This window comes from Myotis daubentonii, chromosome 15, assembly GCF_963259705.1.
Source record: "Myotis daubentonii chromosome 15, mMyoDau2.1, whole genome shotgun sequence".
Lineage (NCBI taxonomy): Eukaryota > Metazoa > Chordata > Mammalia > Chiroptera > Vespertilionidae > Myotis > Myotis daubentonii.
The window spans coordinates 39,897,373-39,915,377 of NC_081854.1; the positions used below are offsets into that span (position 1 = coordinate 39,897,373).

At 38.2% G+C, this 18,005-nt stretch overlaps 1 protein-coding gene across 1 annotated transcript in view; it reads right to left on the reverse strand.

Annotated features, from left to right (window-relative positions):
* CNTNAP4 (contactin associated protein family member 4) overlaps positions 1-18,005 on the reverse strand; it is a 246,084-nt gene that overhangs the window by 160,412 nt on the left and 67,667 nt on the right. The window contains exon 3 of the mRNA XM_059667397.1: positions 11,713-11,906. Coding sequence (XP_059523380.1) covers positions 11,713-11,906 — 194 coding nt within the window. The remainder of the gene's footprint in view (positions 1-11,712; positions 11,907-18,005) is intronic.

The window sequence follows — 18,005 nt, forward strand, 5'->3', positions numbered from 1 at the left end:
GATGAGGAATAAAGCAAATGCTATCTTTCCCACATAGAAAGCAAATCTATACTTGGAACTACAGTAAGTGTTTTGATAAACAACAAAGGATTGAATTCATAATTTATTAATGATAACATCATTCTACTGCCTTAGAGTAAATGGTGTATTTTTAAAAATAACCCTAAACCATGGTTCCCTCTTCACCATGGATTCCCTTCTTTCAATATATTGAAATGCCATTTTGCCAGCTTTGCATACTCATGAATATTAGTAGAAGGGAAGAGAGTTAAATATAAAATGTTATAAACGCGGCACTAGATAACAAACTTAGCGTCAGGACTTACTATCTTAAAATCTTAATTTCTTCAGTATTAAAATATTATTGGTCTACATTCTTTGTGAGTTGATGGGGAAGCATGCAATTTTACAACTGAAAAGGAATGAGAGATCACTCACTAAGTGCTTGGATTCTACCTGCACCCTCATTCTGTAAGTGAAATAAAAAGAAGCTCATAGAGGTGAGTTGTCCTTAGTAACATGCCTTCTGAGGCCTCAACTGGTCATTTTCTTATTTCATTTAGAACCATGTATATCTTTGCTTCCCTGTTCTGTTCTGAGACACTGGAGGGTTCAGTGATATAGATGAGGTTCCTGGGTTAGCAAGCTTCCAGCTGGGCCCTAAAGAGAGATTGGTGGGTTAAAGGAAGGGCGGAGCCAGGATATTTCTCCTTCTTTTGCTCTGCTTCAAGGAGCAGCGGCTAGGTAGGGGCTGTTGTTTACAAGGCTCCAGCTCCCCATGGGCACCCCTTGCTTCCATAATTCTCTACTGGGCAGGCCCGGCCATGGTCCTAGAACTAAGTGAACAATGTCAGCCTCTAAGTTCTGAGAGCACCACCTTCTCATTATCAGTCCAGCTCTTGGAGTGACAGCATCTTCTTGCTGTTGCTAAGCTCTAAGTTGCCTCCCCTTCCCCTTTCCTCCCCCACACCTTGGACTGATCGGCTTTTCCATCACCTGCATCCAATTTCCTATGATGACTTCCCAGTTTCAGATGCCCAGAGTAGTTTCTGCTTTTCTGACTGGGCACTGACTCAAAGATCAACTTACTATCAGAATGAAGATGTTTTTCTATTCTGTCATAAAATGATCAAAGATCACCCAACCATTGTATAAATATAAATATATATATTTTAAATTACTAATAAAATAAATATATGAGGATTCATATTGATAACTCCCACAGACTTTCTATTATCAATAAATGATAGAAGATAATGTCATATAACAAGCAGGAAACAACCATTACCTATTTTCTTAAAAATGCAATAATTGGACTATTTCCTCTCCATTCTCTTCTGTTAGCTTTTAGAAAGTGTTACCTGACACTCATTTTAATTAACAATTGTTTCTTATCCCATTAGAAATTTCATATAACCTAATGTTTACCTTTGCTTTTATTAAATTAACATATATTCTATCCATTGCCCCTCATCTCTTCCCCTTAACTCCTTATGATTCATTCTTTAGTACCAAATGACAGCTCACTACAAATTCACTCAGAAATGGCAAATATGTTCTTATCATGTTTTTGATGGCCATAAATCATTCCAAAGTGAAATAAGACAGTCAGAGAAAGACAAGTATCACATGATCTCACTCACATGTGGAATCTGGTGAACAAAATAAACTCATGAACAAAATAGATCCAGAGACACAGAAGCATGGAGCAGACTATTGAATCTCAGAGGGAAGGTGGGGGATGGTAGGGGAGTGGGAAGAGATCAACCAAAAACTTGTATACATGGACACAGACAATAGGGTGGTGAAGGTCTGTGGGGAGGGAGCGGGGCTGGGGAAGCCTAGAAGGGGTCAATGGGGGATAAAGGGGGACATATGTAATACTTTCAACAATAAAGGTTTTTTTAAAAAATAGAAATAAAATGAAAAAGAAAAAAAATATTCCATTGATGAGGAAGTACTATAATATACTTAAGCAAGTGAGCTACTGCCAGAGTATTAGATCAATGTTATTTTGCTATTATAGGCAATGAAAATCCTTGCATGTGTTTCCTTTGTAGAGTGCAAGTGAACTTGCAGGATAAACCCTGGAGTTGTTCCAGTTGCTTTTTGGTGTAAATTATATATTTGGATAGATTTCAAGCATTAACCAACATTGTTTTGGACTCCCTTCCTTTAATATACTAAAAACATGCATTACCTTCTAAAGAGTTTGGACCTGTGTATTCTCCCACCAGCAGAATTCGAAAGTGCCTTTCTCACCATGCCCATGGCAGTGTTTTCCAGTCTTGAATCATTTGAGTTCTCCTTCAAAATGTTGATTTCATAGCACATGAGACTTGAAAATATTGCATAGGGAATACTTTTAGGCTAGATTCTTGGTGATCAAAACCATGCCCCATTTAGCTACATGGCCTTGGGAAATAACCTCACCAGCCCTCAGTTTTCTTCAATACAAACTACTCATCATCACAGTACCTAATTCACTGGGTTGTGAAAGTTAATTGAATAAATATATATAATACATGTAGAATAGTGCCTGGCATATAAGAAGTATTTAGTAAATGTTCTTTCTTCTTGTTTTAAAAATGCTTTTCTTTAAAATTCATTATTATCTTCTTCCTATTAAACAGTAGGATCCATAATACCATGGTTTTGATGCAGTAGTTAAAATTTTTTAAGAACATCCATTACATTTAATACAAAACCATTAAAATAAAAGACGTTAATTTTTTATATACAACTTGGAAACTTAGGTCACTGTAGTGCCAAGATTCACATTTGTTTCATTCTTTCAGGAGGTGTTACCTGACACTCGTTTTAATTTTCATTTCTTCAATATTGAATAAGGTTGAACAATTGTACATATTTAAATGTTTTCCTTTCTATGTACTGCCTGTATATATTTTAAACAAAATACAATTCAATTTTTTATATTACTTTAAAAACATGCTTTGTATATGTACTAATAGAATTTTCTGTGCTGATGGGTATGTCCTAGGAGTGTGCTAATACAGTAACCACTAGCTTAATTTGGCTACTGAGCACTTAAAATGTGAGTAATATGACTGAGAGACTTTGTTTTTAATTTTGTTTCATTTTATTAATAAAATTTTAAATTTAAATAACTTTACATAGCTATCGCATAGCTTTAAATGCTAAAGAAATTAGGACAGAGTTAGTTAACATCAGATTGAATAGCCTTTTGTTTTGCCTAGACTAGATCTTTAGCCAAATCCTTCTTGCAACATAAACTCAAATAATGTATACTGGATCTAAGATGAATTGGCATCGGGGGATTATGTTTCTACCAAACTAAGAATCTGTACTTGATTGTCAAGTTTATTTATTTATTAATCCAATTGTTCCCATACTTTAAATCACCTAGGAACATTTTTTTAATTGGCTTGGATGCTACCTGGGAATCAGAATTACAATGTGCAGTAAAATTTGGGAACCACAGACATACCCTGTAATCAGTAAGTAACTTGGGATTGACAAGATGCAGGTACATTGGAGATCAGGGTTGGCACGTATCTCCAAAGAGTTACATCATTTGCAAGGTATGGAGGACCCTAGAGCTGATGGCTCTACTGATCTGTGGTAGTCCCACCCACTCAGCCTTGTCTGTTGTGACCATGTTTATCCCAATTCAAGGTGTTGGCATATTTAGAAGCTGTTCAGAAGAACTGAGTATCCAGAATGCTGTTGCTGTACATGCTGTTTGTTGCCTGACCTTTATCCTTCTTATATCTAAACTAGAGGCCTGGTGCACAAAAATTTGTGCACTCAGGGGGTCCCTCAGCCCAGCCTATGTCCTCTTACAGTCTGGGACCCCTTGGAGGATGTCCATCTGCTGGCTTAGGCCCGTTCCCTGGGGGATCGGGCCAAAGTTGGCAGTCAGACATCCCTCTGGCAGCCCGGCAGCCCTTGGGGGATGTCCACTTACCAGCAGGGAACAGACCTAAGCTGCTGTCGGACATCCTTAGTGCTGCTGAGGAGGCAGTAGAGGCTCCCGCCACCACCTCTGTGCTGGCAGCCATCAGCCTGGCTTGTGGCTGAGCAGAGTTCCCCCTGTGGGAGCGCACTGACCACCAGGGGACAGTTCCTGCATTGAGCATCTGCCCCCTGGTGGTCAGTGTGTGTCATAGTAACCAGTCATTCCCAGTCGTTCTGCTGTTAGGGTCTATTTGCATATTACCCTTTTATTATATAGGATAGAGGCCTGGTGCACTGGTGGGGGCAGCTGATGTGCCCTGAAGGGTGTCCTGGATCAGGTTGGGGGTCCCGCTGGGGTGCCTGGCCAGCCTGGGTGAGGGGCTGATGGGTGTTTACAGGCTGGTCACACCCCCTTCAGGGTGGGGGTCGCCACTGGGATGCCTGGCCAGACTGGGTGCAGGGCTGATGGCTGTTTGCAGGCTAGTCAAGCCACCCCCCCCCCCAGTGAGGACCCTCACCTCATGGAGGTTTGGCCAGCCTGGGTGATGGGCTGAGGGCCGTTTTCAGGCTGGCCAAGCCCCCCGGCAATGGAAGCTCCCAGCCTCTCCTTTTTTTCTTTTCTTTTTTTTATTCTGGGATTTATTTACCTTCTATAATTGAAACTTTGTAGCCTTGAGTGGAGCTCAGAGCCAGCCAGGTCGGGCGGGAAGCTTGGCTTCCTTCATCACCAGGGGCAACCCAAGCCTCCTGCTCAGTCCAGCTCAATGGCCATGGCCAGCTGAAAGCAGGTATCTAGGGTTTATTTATCTTCTATAATTGAAACTTTGTTGCCTTGAGTGGAGCTCAGAGCTGGCCGCAGCAGGCGGGAAGCTTGGCTTCCTCCATCACTGGAGCAACCAAGGCTCCTGCTTGCTCCAGCTCCGTGGCTGCCAACCGCCATCTTAGTTGGGTTAATTTGCATATAGTCGCTCGGATTGGCTGGTGGGTGTGGCTTAAGGCATAGCAAAGGTATGGTCAGTTTGCATGTTTGTCTTTTATTAGTGTAGATAAACTTGCAGGTGAATGAATATCAGTCATAGTCAGTCTGAAATGGATCTTAGTCTAAGACCGCTGCTGGTGAATCAAAGTGGGCATTGCCATCACATAGGCTAAAATATTTTTCAATTTATACTCCTTCTTTTAATGTTGTTATGCTACTTTTTTCCCTAGCATTTTCTCAATATTATCTAATTTTTCATCTTTTCCTCTTTGGCATCTGGGTTTGGTTCTCTTGCTTAGAAAGACATGCCCCTTCCAATATTATATTTTTATCTATACATTGTCCTGTGTATTCTTTTAATACTTTTCTATGTCTGCATTGTTTTTAAGCATTCAAATCATCTAAAATCTATTTTTATATAAAAATGTTTTATAAAAATGTTATTATTTTTCTAGAAGCTATAGCTTACCAAGTTCCATATTGACTAATTTACATATTTTCAATGCTATATCTATCGTAGGTAAATCCCTAATTGTATTTGGACTTAGTAATGGATTTTCTATTTTGTTCCTTCCACAATATTTTCATGTGCCAGTATCATATTTTAATTAATACAGATTTAGAAGATTTTCCTAACATGTAGATTCTTCTTACCACTGTTATTTTTCCTAACTTATCTACTTTCTCATATACACTATTTATATGGGAAATTAGGAATGATTCCACTTTTATTGGTTATTGTACTAAAACTTTCCAGTGGGTTATTTGACTGGAGACAAATACATGTTAAAATGAGTAGCTTTATAGTATTTTTTCCTATTTCCAAACGGCTATGTCCTTGTATTTAATCAAGTCCTCTTTTATGTTCTTAATATCCTAAATATTATTTTCATATATCTTTTTCATTTACTTTTAAGTTTATTCCTTGATATTTATTCATTCTTGGTTCTATTATAAGTGAAGCATGTATTCCTTTTATATTGTCTATTTCATTATTTATAGGAAGATAAATTACTGATTTTAAAATTTCACCTTTATGTTAAGCACATTATTGAATTATCTTTTTTAAAAATAGTAAGATTCGCCCTGTCCCATGTGGCTCAGTTGGTTAGAGTGTCATCCCACACACCAAAAGTTTGTGAGTTTAGGTTCAATCTCTGATCGGGGTATGTGCAGGGCCAACCAATTAATGTTTCTCTCACTATAATGTTTCTCTCTTTCTCTCTCTCTCTCTCTCTCTCTCTCTCTCTCTCTCTCTCTCTCTCTATTCTTCTCTCTCTTCTCTCTCCAAAATTCAATAAAAATATATCCTCAGGTGAGGATTTAAAAAAATATTTAAGAAAAATTACAAATAGTAAGATTCTCACACATATGTAATATATTAATCAATAAAAAATATATTAAAAAAAAGATTCTCTTAAATTTTTAAGGACTATATTGTATTAATGCCAAATCTTATCTCCTGCTTTCTAGCTTTATATATTTTTCTATCCACTTCTCTGATTAAAATATGTTGGATAAGTTTGGAAATTAAAATGTAAAACTAGGAAAGAGAGCCTAATGCATTCATTTCCTAGAAGACCCAGTTGTCTAGGTCTTAAAGAACAATAAAGAAACATTTCAAAGGACAGAATTATTTCCAAGAGAGAAGAACTACAAATGTAGCCTCCTGGGACTGGGGAATGAGAAAGCCTCAAGTAGACATCAGTGACATCACATCACAGGAATGACAAGAGGAACAGAGAAGAGGGATGATGTTGTTGTCGCTGAACCGTCACATGGTAAAATGTGAGACACAAGTTGTAAAATGGTTTTAAAACATGTTATTCTCTGGTTGATGATTTGAGAATGATCTTGAATATAAGTCTGAAGAAGGAACCAAATCAAGTTTACTGCTAACTCTACTCACTCCAAATAATTTTTAAGTTGCTTGCTTAGAGACAGATCAATTTGAAGAATGTGGAGCAACATAACCATTTATCCTATAGTTATAATGTATACCTACAATTCATAGGCATTCACATATTAGTTGTATATTATATATCAATATAAAGTTCCCATATGTGTATCCAAAGAAGTTTATGAGAAGGGACTAACATAATATGTAATCAACTGGGCACAAATGCAACAATGTGAAAGAAACCACACTACTTGACAGAGAAGATACCTAGTAAACTGTTTCGATTCATGATTGATTTCACATTAAAAACCCAAATGCAGCCACCTTTAACCTTATAATAGTAGGTTAATCATTTTCATTTTCAGAAAGGTGGAGAACTCATAGTTAAATATAAATATAAATGGGAGATTCCCTGGGAAGGCAGAAGCAGCTTAACGCATGCTCTCAGTGGTCGGCAAACTCATTAGTCAACAGAGCCAAATATCAACAGTACAACGATTGAAATTTCTTTTGAGAGCCAAATTTTTTAAACATAAACTATATAGGTAGGTGCCACACACTTGATGAGTGACGTACGTGGCATTAGTACTATTGTACTTTACATCAATCACCACAAATAACTGTTGTAGCTGAGGTCATTCAACAAAGGGCTCACCACAGGGACAGGGCTACGAGAGAAGCATCTCGGAAGGTGGGAGAGCACCAAGCTCACAGCACACCTCCACCTATATTTCTGCCTCCTCTGGTTTCCTGCTAAAACCACCCAGTGGGTTGACTGGAGACAAACACATGTTTAAATCTTTGTAGGCAGTGTTTCTGCCCTGTGTGGCTTACAGAGTTAACAAGTCAATCATTCAAGTGATAGTATTGACATAAATAACGTCTGACAGGTGATACTTCCATCCGATTGATTATGTCACAGGGGATTCATGTCTTTCACCACCCAAACTCAATGACAGACACTTCTAATTAAAAAACAAAATCATACTAACTTTAGAAATATGCTAAAGATTTTTTGTTTGAAAAATCAGATACAATTGAAATCTATCTAAAAAAGCAAACTATTCCTGTGCATAACAATCATATTTCCTTAAATAATTCAAAAAATTGGGGCCATCCCATTCCTTGTCCTTACAGTCTGCGGCGTGATAGAATCCTGTGCCTGTACCAGAGAGAATGTAAACAGTTTGGCCTCAAGGTATAAAGTGCCTGCACGTGTGGATCTACTTAAGATAATTTCTAAGATGCTGGTTTCATGAAATTTCAGCAATTGTTCTTAGATGACTGAAAATTATACCTTACATTTACTTTTTCAATCCTTTACAATAAACTTACTTTAAAAAGTCTTTTGATCATAGATGGTGAGGGAGTTTATTCTGTCTTCAATTTGAGAACAACACTTTAGTGGCTTGCATTTTCTAAGTTTTTGGAAAATATTTATATGCCATCTGGTAAAGCCATTGGTACAAAGTATACTGATGAGCACTGAACTATAAATTTTATGCTGAAGAAATATTTTAAGGTGTAATTTTTAAAATATCATGTAACTGTCAAGTTAACAGTTCTATGAAACATACACATGACTTGTATGATAATTAATACAATATTTTGCCCTTCTTTTTAAAGATTATCTGGAAGAAGCAGCAGGTGTTTTATTAATTCTTTCAGGTACACAGACGTCTTTGTTTCTCCAGTGCTTGAAATGGGATCAAAGGAGAGGCATCCTCACTGCATTTCAATCCATGTTGATGGGTTTATTTTATTTGTTTCTAAATTTGTAACAGTTTTCTCTTCTTCTCTTTCCACCACATACTAGGGTAATGCCTTATGTGTTTCCTAAGTCTCTTTCGTGAATTTATTTGTATCATCTGGAGCAGACTGTGAAGCTCTTAAAGAAAATTGGCATGTTCTGTTTAATTTGTATAGCTCCCATAATATCTAGAAAAACTAGGCAAAAAAAAATACAAAAAAGAAAAAGAAGTTAGGAAATACATATTTGTAAAATGCTACATTCCTTACTATGTACATTAATTGAAAAGTGTTCTTTGCCTGAAATAGAAAATCCAAATCGAAGTGATCTGTGTTATTCTGGTAAGAATGTCACCAAGTTGCATTTGTCCTGCTTTGGCAAACAGCAGGTTCACACACAAAGTGTGCTTCCCTCAGAGTGAGGCCTGAGTGTGGAGGAGAACAGAATTCGGCAACCCACCCGGGATGAAGAGTAACAAGAGAGAGAGAGAGAGAGAGAGAGAGAGAGAGAGAGAGAGAGAGAGAGAGAGAGAGAATCACCAAGGTCTGAGGATTTAGGGTGGTTCTATCTACACCAGAGCCTAACCTATTTTATGTGTGGTCATGGTAACTGATTTACCAAGTCTTAATTTTGATCTTGACATTCAAAGCTATCCATAAGTTTTCGTTATCACATCCAAAAGTATTATCCAGACCTTCCCACACCTGACAGTCCATTTGGACCAGCAGTCTCACTGATTAGTACATGGGAAACTGGATATCTCTAATGTCCATGGTTTTTTCACACTTGTCTAGCTTCATGGAACAGTTTCCTTGATCCTTCCATAATCTAAGTCATAATGCTTCTTTCAATACCAAAGTAAACCCTGCTTTTCTGACAAATTCAGTCCCAGTGATCTCCCTATTATGCCAATTTCCAAACCTCTAGAAGTTTGTACCTCATACTTGCACACTCCTCTGAATCATTTTTTATTTGCTCTGATGTGCTTTATCTTTCCTGACATTAACATGAGTTCTTTTAATACCTCCCAGAATTTTGCACAAGGTTAAGCACACGTTAGGAGATCAATGTATTCAAATACATTCATTCATTTTTTTCCATGTGTGGTCATGGTAACTGATTTACCAAGTCTTAATTTCCATGATTTTCAACAAAAATCATGTGCCACAGTGGGTGATGAAGGCCAGAAAAAGGCCAGAGGAGAAAGATAAACCCTCCCTCATAAATAAAAAGTTCATAATTTATAGGGGAGAGAGAAATGTACCATCCTAACTCTAAATTTATTCAACTGGTACAATGTAAATGTACTAAAAGGAGGAGTCACTTTTAGTTACTGTGATCATAAAAGAACTACAAAAAAATGTATTTCACTTATTCATCATTCACTCATTCATTCCTTCATGCATTCATCCAACAAAGCATACAGTATTTTCCTGCAACATGCCAGGTACAGGTAGGACTTGGGAAATGATGCTGAGATGAACGGTTAGAAGGTACAGTCTCTATTTTCAGGGTGCTCACACTCAAAAGGTGAAGACAGCACGTACTAAAAAATATTACCTTGACCGGTAATTGTGATAGATGCCATTTGTCTTTACATCGCTTGGTTTGGATTAGGTAAGGGTATTATTTGTGCCACAACTTCATCCACAGCACCTCACCTTTAATAGGAGTAACCAAAAAAGGCAAATGGCACTGTCTCAGTTTGGCATTTCCCAAGCTTGAGGAATGGCAAAACAATTTTCATGGTTCATCTACCATCTTTAAAAATGTCAAAACATACATTTTACTTAACACAGCTAAATATTAGCATGTTTTTGCCACTCCTTATCTAGTTTAAAATCCAATGCTCAATTTAGAAAAAGAATAAAAAAACTATTCAAACTCCTAGTTAAAATAAATACCTCATTAAGCTTTCATTGTTATTGGTTCATAATTGCTGTTTATTTTACCCCTAGTTTGAATGGTTTTCATGGAATTAATTCAACCATAATATCCAGTTATTCTCGCTCTTATACACAACTTCAACCTGCTTTGGTTTTAAAGGCAGCTTTTCTCAAAAATGCTAATAAGCAACTTCTTCCAGCCTGACTGTCGTTCTCTCTAGAGAAAGAACAGGGCTAGTTCTCAATTCAATTTACATCAATAAAATGCAAGGAATGGCCACCAAGTGCTTCAGAGATACAAAGGTGAGTGAATCATAGTCCATTTCTTCAGCGCATTTATAATGTATAAAGGAGTTCTAGGAAGTTTCAAAAGAAAGGCAGTTGACTGATCAAAGAAAATTATCATTCTGTGCCCAAATAGGTTTCCAAATTATCTGTGTGCTAAGAATGATGCTTCATTAAGTTACTCATTTTCTCTGGTTCTGGCAGCTCAGCCAGAGGGAGAAAATATAGTTCTTTGATTGCTATATGTTGTCCCTATCCAATGTAAGATCCATATTAAGACTTTTATACACCAACAAAGAAGTCCTTGCTTCACCATCAAGCAAACTTCCTTTAGCTTCCTCTTCCACCAGGCATTTATATACAATCAGTCAACTATAAATACCACCCACATTTTTACACACTGCCTCCTTGTCCATCTCTCTCTTATAGGAACTGTGCCACTGTCCACAAAACATATCACTTTACATACTTACCCACTTTAAAATCACTAGAGAATGGTTCATATATAAATCATATATATGTATGTGTGTGTATGTGTATATTTATAATATACATATTATAAATACTCCAATATTATCTATAAAAACCTCCATATACTGGGGATGGGGGTGTGATTTAATTCAGAAATCTCAGCGTCATCAGAGAAAATAAAAGAGATAAATTCTTTTGACCAACCTTTAAAAAAGTACAAAACTACTATATTATTGAGAAAAACAAATATTTTTATACATGTTTTATTTCTTAGACTTTCACACTATTTAGTGGACTAATCAGATTTTTTTCAATTTCTGAGGACTCTGTGAAATAAATTTAAATTCAGTAGTTTCACAAGTTAGATCATAAAATGTATTAGAAAATAAATATTACTGTATTTTCTCTTGAAAAATATTTTCTAAGTAATTCTAAAGATTCTGTTTCTGGGGGTGACTGCACTCTTTTCCTGAGAGACTATGCGTTCTGTGGAGACACATACCCAGATGCTGTCCTCCTGTCGATACTGTTTCCAGTTCCTGCCGCTGTCGCTGAACATCAGGAGGTAGCTGGTCACCCAGTTGGAGCTCCCATATCCGCCTTGGGTGGCCACGGCAGTGATCTCCATTCTCTCTCCGAGGTCAATCTGTAACCACTGGTATTTGTTTGACACAAGTGGAGACCAGCCACCAGCTCCTTTTGTGAAAATAGAAGAAAATTGGCCAAAAAAATTAGTTAAAAATCTGTTAGTGGAAAAGAAATGCTAGTAAGACTTGATTCCTCTATGGAACTGAAGAAGTCAAATATCCAAAGCATAAAACTTCTCCTAAATGCAGGGGTGGTGGGGCAACAAGAGTTTAATATAAGTGAATGGAGTCTATGTCAATTATATTCATTTCTAGGTATTAGAACCTCCGCACACTGGGAAGAACTAGGGGTCTCATTGAATGTTTAAAGTGCTTAACTCAACAGGTGGACATTCTTGCCAACACTAGGAAATAGCAAGTTTACTACCCACATGCATTAATGGGTAATGATGTGGCCTTTAATTTCTTTGCTCAGAACTGGATTTAAGGGAATACCTTCACACTATGGTGGAACTAGAAAACTACATATGATCATGTTGAATCCTTAGAGTAAGAAGTACACCATTAATCCAGGAATACAAAGATGGTCAAGAAATTATCCCTACCCTCACTGCGTTTATAGTCTTACATAAGAAACAGACAGTAAAATTCTGGATCAATCCCCAGTACAGTGCACGGGAGGCACAAATTAATGGCTCTCTCTCATCGATGTTTCTCTCTCTCTCTCTCTCTCTCTCTCTCTCTCTCTCTCTCTCCCCCCCCTCTCCTTTTCTCTCTCTCTCAAAATCAATAAAAACATTTTTTAAAGCATATTTGAAACACAACATGAAAAATGCTAATGATGGGGCATGTGCAGGGAACAATAGCACAATAAATGATGGAGAGTTCTATCCTGTAGAAAGTGGCTTGCAGCAGTGTGTAAGAGACCACTAAAGTTTCAGGAATTTGCAAGCCAATAGTTAAACATAGCCATCTTTACAAGTGGCCCTGGCAGGAGTATTTTAAATCACAGAAATTGCCAATCTCAATTACCCACCCCCACCCCAGCCAGTTCACCAATACACCACTGGTTCTATCCTATCTGGGAAGAGAGAGGAGAGGATAGTGGTGGTGGAGGGGAGAATCATGGAAAAGGTCACAGAGCAAGTTGTGCTTGAGCATTCAGAAGTGAAAAATAGAAGTTTGTTGCATATTCAAGGAAATATCTGTAGAACAAAACATTGTTTTGTTGTAGCCAACGCACACAAGAAAATTATAGATGTGACTACTGTATGTCTCAAGATGTTTCACTCCTCAGTTTAAATAATAATACTTTATTTGGGGAATATATTTATCTTAAGTAATACTGACACTTCTTATTATGTAAGTAATATATAATCACTGTCAATGTCCTGAAATAGAGTTTGACACATATTTGGACCCATAATTATCTAGTATTCAATACTATTAAAATGGAACGCCTATTATATAACACTCCAATAGGAACATTAATACATGTTTATTTTCCCCCATTATTTTTCATCTACCTTGAGACTCTGATAAGGTCTGACATTTTAGATAGAGATTAGCATTAACTGAACAACAGTTTTTATTCAAGCACTAAACTTGACATATATGCCATTTCAGATAACCAAGCGTACAGGCTCTAGTGCCAAGAGATGCCCGATAAATGTTTGCTATTGTAGTGCAGCACACACCACTGTGAGATCTAAAGGGACACATCTGTGTTAACTGTTTTTATAAGATTTAAAAATTATTTTTTAAATATATTTTTATTGATTTCAGAGAGGAAGAAAGAGGAATAGAGAAATAGAAACATCAATGATGAGAGGGAATCATTGATTGGCTGCCTCCTGCATGACCCCTACTGGGGGGGGGGGAAATAAGCCCGCAATCCTGGCCTGTGCCCTTGGCTGGAATCGAACCTGGGACCCTTTAGTCCGCAGGCCAACGCTCTATCCACTGAGCCAAACCAGCTAGGGCTAAAAATTATTTTGAGGTCAGACACAACACACTGACACTCTGATAGATGAAAGGCAGAACTTTTTGAAGAGAAGGTTGGAGCCATGCAGGGAGATGCACCATGGGAATGGTGACAAGTTGAAGCTGTTGGAGACAGCTAATAAATGGGTTTGGTTAGGTAGGTTTACGGGCTCCTGTGGGTTGGCTAATTGGAAGGGGCTGCAGAGCAATGGGTTGTCCCCAGTAGTACCCGACTCCAGGGTGATCAGTGTTGGGGGCACACGATGGGAGTGGGCGAGTGCGTAGCATCCTCCACCATCCTATCTAACTTTACTACTCTGTCCCGGGGCCTAGTAAGCATTTGGAAGTGTAAAGTCTTCTGGGGCCTGATGTGACCCAAGCATCCTTGGTCCTCTTACTGATGCAACTGCCTATCTCTCTGTATTTTATCATTTATTCACATTGAAAAGATGGAAAAGCATGAAGCATGTGCCCCCAGCCCGCCATAATCTTAACCGGACATTTCTACATGTGGAATGTTACCTATATCAACATATACCTGGGAGAAAATGACGATTATTTTTGCTTCTTGCTCTTTCTAGTTCATTGTAATGGTCTAAAGTTAATAATGTGGATACATTTTAAAATACAGAATTAGGTAATATTTCTCTGGCTTTTTGACACTCCTTTACAGACCAGAATTTTAAACGTGAACACATGAGAGAAGCACAGTGAGGAAACAGAATGTGTGATTTCAGTGAGACGAAACTGGATCATCATTTCTCACCAGGGAAAAGAGGAGCCTCTCACTGACCGCTCCCTCTTCCCCATCCCTCACTGTCACAGCTGCACAAGCCAACTCGAAACATTAGCGATTAATTCACCTTGAACATTTCAATTTCTCACCAATGCTGAAAAGGTACCACTGATATGCAAATTAAGCTCTATCATCAAGGAGGCACACCAATAAAGTAATGGAAATTCAGAGGCTCCAAGGCTTTACCGAGGGAGAAGTCGGGGCCACAGGGAGTCCTACTTAGATTTAAGCCATGCAGCTATGCAGACACACATGGTGTGTGTGATCGAGTGTTAATGCTTCTGTTAATTTTAAAACAAATGTCAAACAGTGATATGGAAAATGCAGTGATAGAGACAGAGACAGAGTGCCAGCTGTGATGACAGGTAGGGACATGAGTGACATGACTTGAAGATTCGATTACAGCTGAGGTCAGACTGCCCCAGTCATATGGCCTCTGCCAAACCACCCAGCCTTCTGGAGATATATTATTATCACAGGTACTTTCTTAATGGAGAAAGAAATGGCTTTCTCCAGCAAATTTTAAACTCTGAATTACTATAAAATACAATACAATAATGCATCTTTATTTTATTCATTCACCAAACTTTTCAGCTGCTGGCCAAGCACTATTTGTCTTCAATGATGCTTTTAACACAACGATATATTCAACATCACTAGACAAATACCCGTGAGACCAAAGACCGTATTTCTATAAGCCCATCTATCCCGTGGTTATAGACACTTGTCCCACAAAACAAAAACAAGAGTCTTGTCCCTTCATTCATTTTCCCCCCACATTGCCATCTCCCTTTCCCTGTTCCACCCTCATTTTTCTCCTGCATTGGACTCTCTACTGAGATTTGGCATAATAAAGTTTCATAAGTCTTTTCCAAAAAAACACATTTCTTGAATCTCATAAAACAGCCTGAAAACTCGTGTTTAAAAATAAAAACCCTCCCTGTTGATGTGACCCAAGCATCCTTGGTCCTCTTACTGATGCAACTTATTTTTAAATAAGTCTTGCAGTGTTGCTATGAGCATTAAATTTTTGAAAACATATTAAGTATCAATTGATTTCTCTCACACACAGCAAGCATGAGAGTATATGGTAGTTGTTACTTTTTGACTTGTAAAGCCATTATCATTGCTACTGACTCCAAACAAAGAGTAATGATCACAATAGAGCTGAGCTTTGAAAAAGCTTAGTTACTGAATGACCACAGAACAAGGCATCTCTTATGAAAATGTCGCCTACCACTTTTAAACATCAGATTCCTAAGGAACTTGCTTCTAGAATATATGTTGCTATGAACTGCCAAGAAAGAAAAGCAAAGTAAAAATGATCCAGTGCCTATTCTATGCTAAGTACTCTACTAGAAGTTTTATGTACCATATTAAACTTAATTATTTAGAGATTAAATGTCTTAACATCTCTTCTTTTCAAGTAAAACTTCAAAAAAAAGATTTACAGAAGCTAAGTAAATTTTCCCAATATTATGCAAATTAAATGTTCTCAATATTACACAAATCATTTTAGTGTAGATAAGAAATTACTTTTAAAACAATTTAAATCTGTGTAAGGATCTCATTTTCAAAATCATATCCTTTTCAGTTCTTTACTCCTGAAATAATTATACAACTATCACTACCCTGTAGTGCTCTATTTTATCCCAAGAATATATCCAAATAATTTATTCAGAGTTATTTGACTATAAATAAATGGCTGGATGAATTATGTTTCAGGCCCATATATCTCATTTGCCAGATATCACCAATATTTACTTGTGGTCATGGGGACACATCTTACAATTTCAAGGAAGTGAAAATGAAAATTTGAAGAAAAAATATTCTTGCTTAAAACCTTAACATATAGTAAAGAATCCTTTGTATCATCTACTAATATTAAAAATGGCATGACCTCCATTCCTGTTGGTCATCAGTGAAGGTGAGGAGTTATCAGTTGTTAACCTTGTAAGGGTAAGAACTACACAGAAAGGAGAGCTACATTTCTTTCTTAGGACTTAAAGTCTTAAAGGACACAGATGTTCAAAGGCACAGAACACAAGTGAACATGGTTGAATTTCACAAGTGAACATGGTTGAATGCAATTCCTCGCCACCATTAGGGCATCTACATTTCTAGAAAATAATTGGCTTTATTAAAATTGTCATAGAAAAGTCTCCCTCTGAGATAATGACTATTTTTCCATATGTGATTTCAACCTTCCCCAAGGGTCTAAAGGTTGCCCAGATCATTTTGATCTCAACATTAAATTACAATAATGTAAGGAAACAGAAAGAACATTGTGCCAATATTGGTCTGACTCCCTTAAGTGGTCTGCTGTGTCCCCGAGCCACCATTAGGAACCTTTAACTGCTTTGTATTTTTGCCAGCACAGTTGTTTTTGCCGGAAGGAAACATGACTCTATTGCTGCTGTGTGCATTGCTGGTTTTTTCTCAGGTGCATTCCTGAGTCTTGGCATCATCACCTCCCCTGGTCGCAGTGCTTGTTATGCACAGGTGACCTGACCCAAGCCAGTGAGGCAAGTCCAAGGTTTTGTTGGGACAATTGGAAAAGAAATCCTCCCTTCTACTGTGAATGCTGAAAACACAGGATTCTGGCATCAAGCTGTAGCAGCTGTTACTGCGGAAAGCCTGCTGAGTGAAGCCAGCACAGAGGGAAGCAGAGTTGAGAGATGAAGTGAGACCAAGTTGAGGTGGCATGGTCAGCACCCCCGAATCCAGCTGCGTCTGCCGAGCATCCCTGTGCCTTCTCACGGCACCAGCCCCTTCCATGTGTGCAGAACCTACCCAGGGTCATCGCTTCGTCAATGCCCCTCTCTCTCGGGCTTCCTTATTTTTTTTTCTTTTTAATGAATCATCCCCATCAATGTATAAGCATCTGTCAGAAAGAAAAAAAAAAAGAAGCTTCTCTTGACCCCACTCTACATGTTTCTGCTTTTCATATTAACACTAGAGGTCCAGTGCACAAAACTCGTGCACTCGGGGGTGAGGAGGGGTCCCTCAGTCTGGCCTGCGCCCTCTCGCAGTCTGGGAGCCCTGGGGGGGGTGATGTCTGAGGGAGCGGGCCTTAGCACTGCCGCAAGGCGGGAGAAGCTCCCACAACTGCCGCTGTGCTCGCCAGCCGTGAGCCCAGCTTCTGGCTAAGCTCCTGCGTTGAGTGTCTTCCCTCTGGTGGTCAGTGCACATCATAGCGACTGGTTGTTCCACTGTTTGGTCGATTTGCATATTAGCATTTTATTATATAGGATTCTTCAAATAAGATGTCCACCCTCACTCTCTGCAATTTTTCTCATTCATTCTCTCTCGGGCCAACTCCAATTAGGCTTTCACCTCACACCACTCATCTGCGCGTGTCAAAGAGCCACGTTACTAAACTGAATGGTCAGATTTCAGTGTCCTTCCAATCAGTGAGATCTGTTCTTT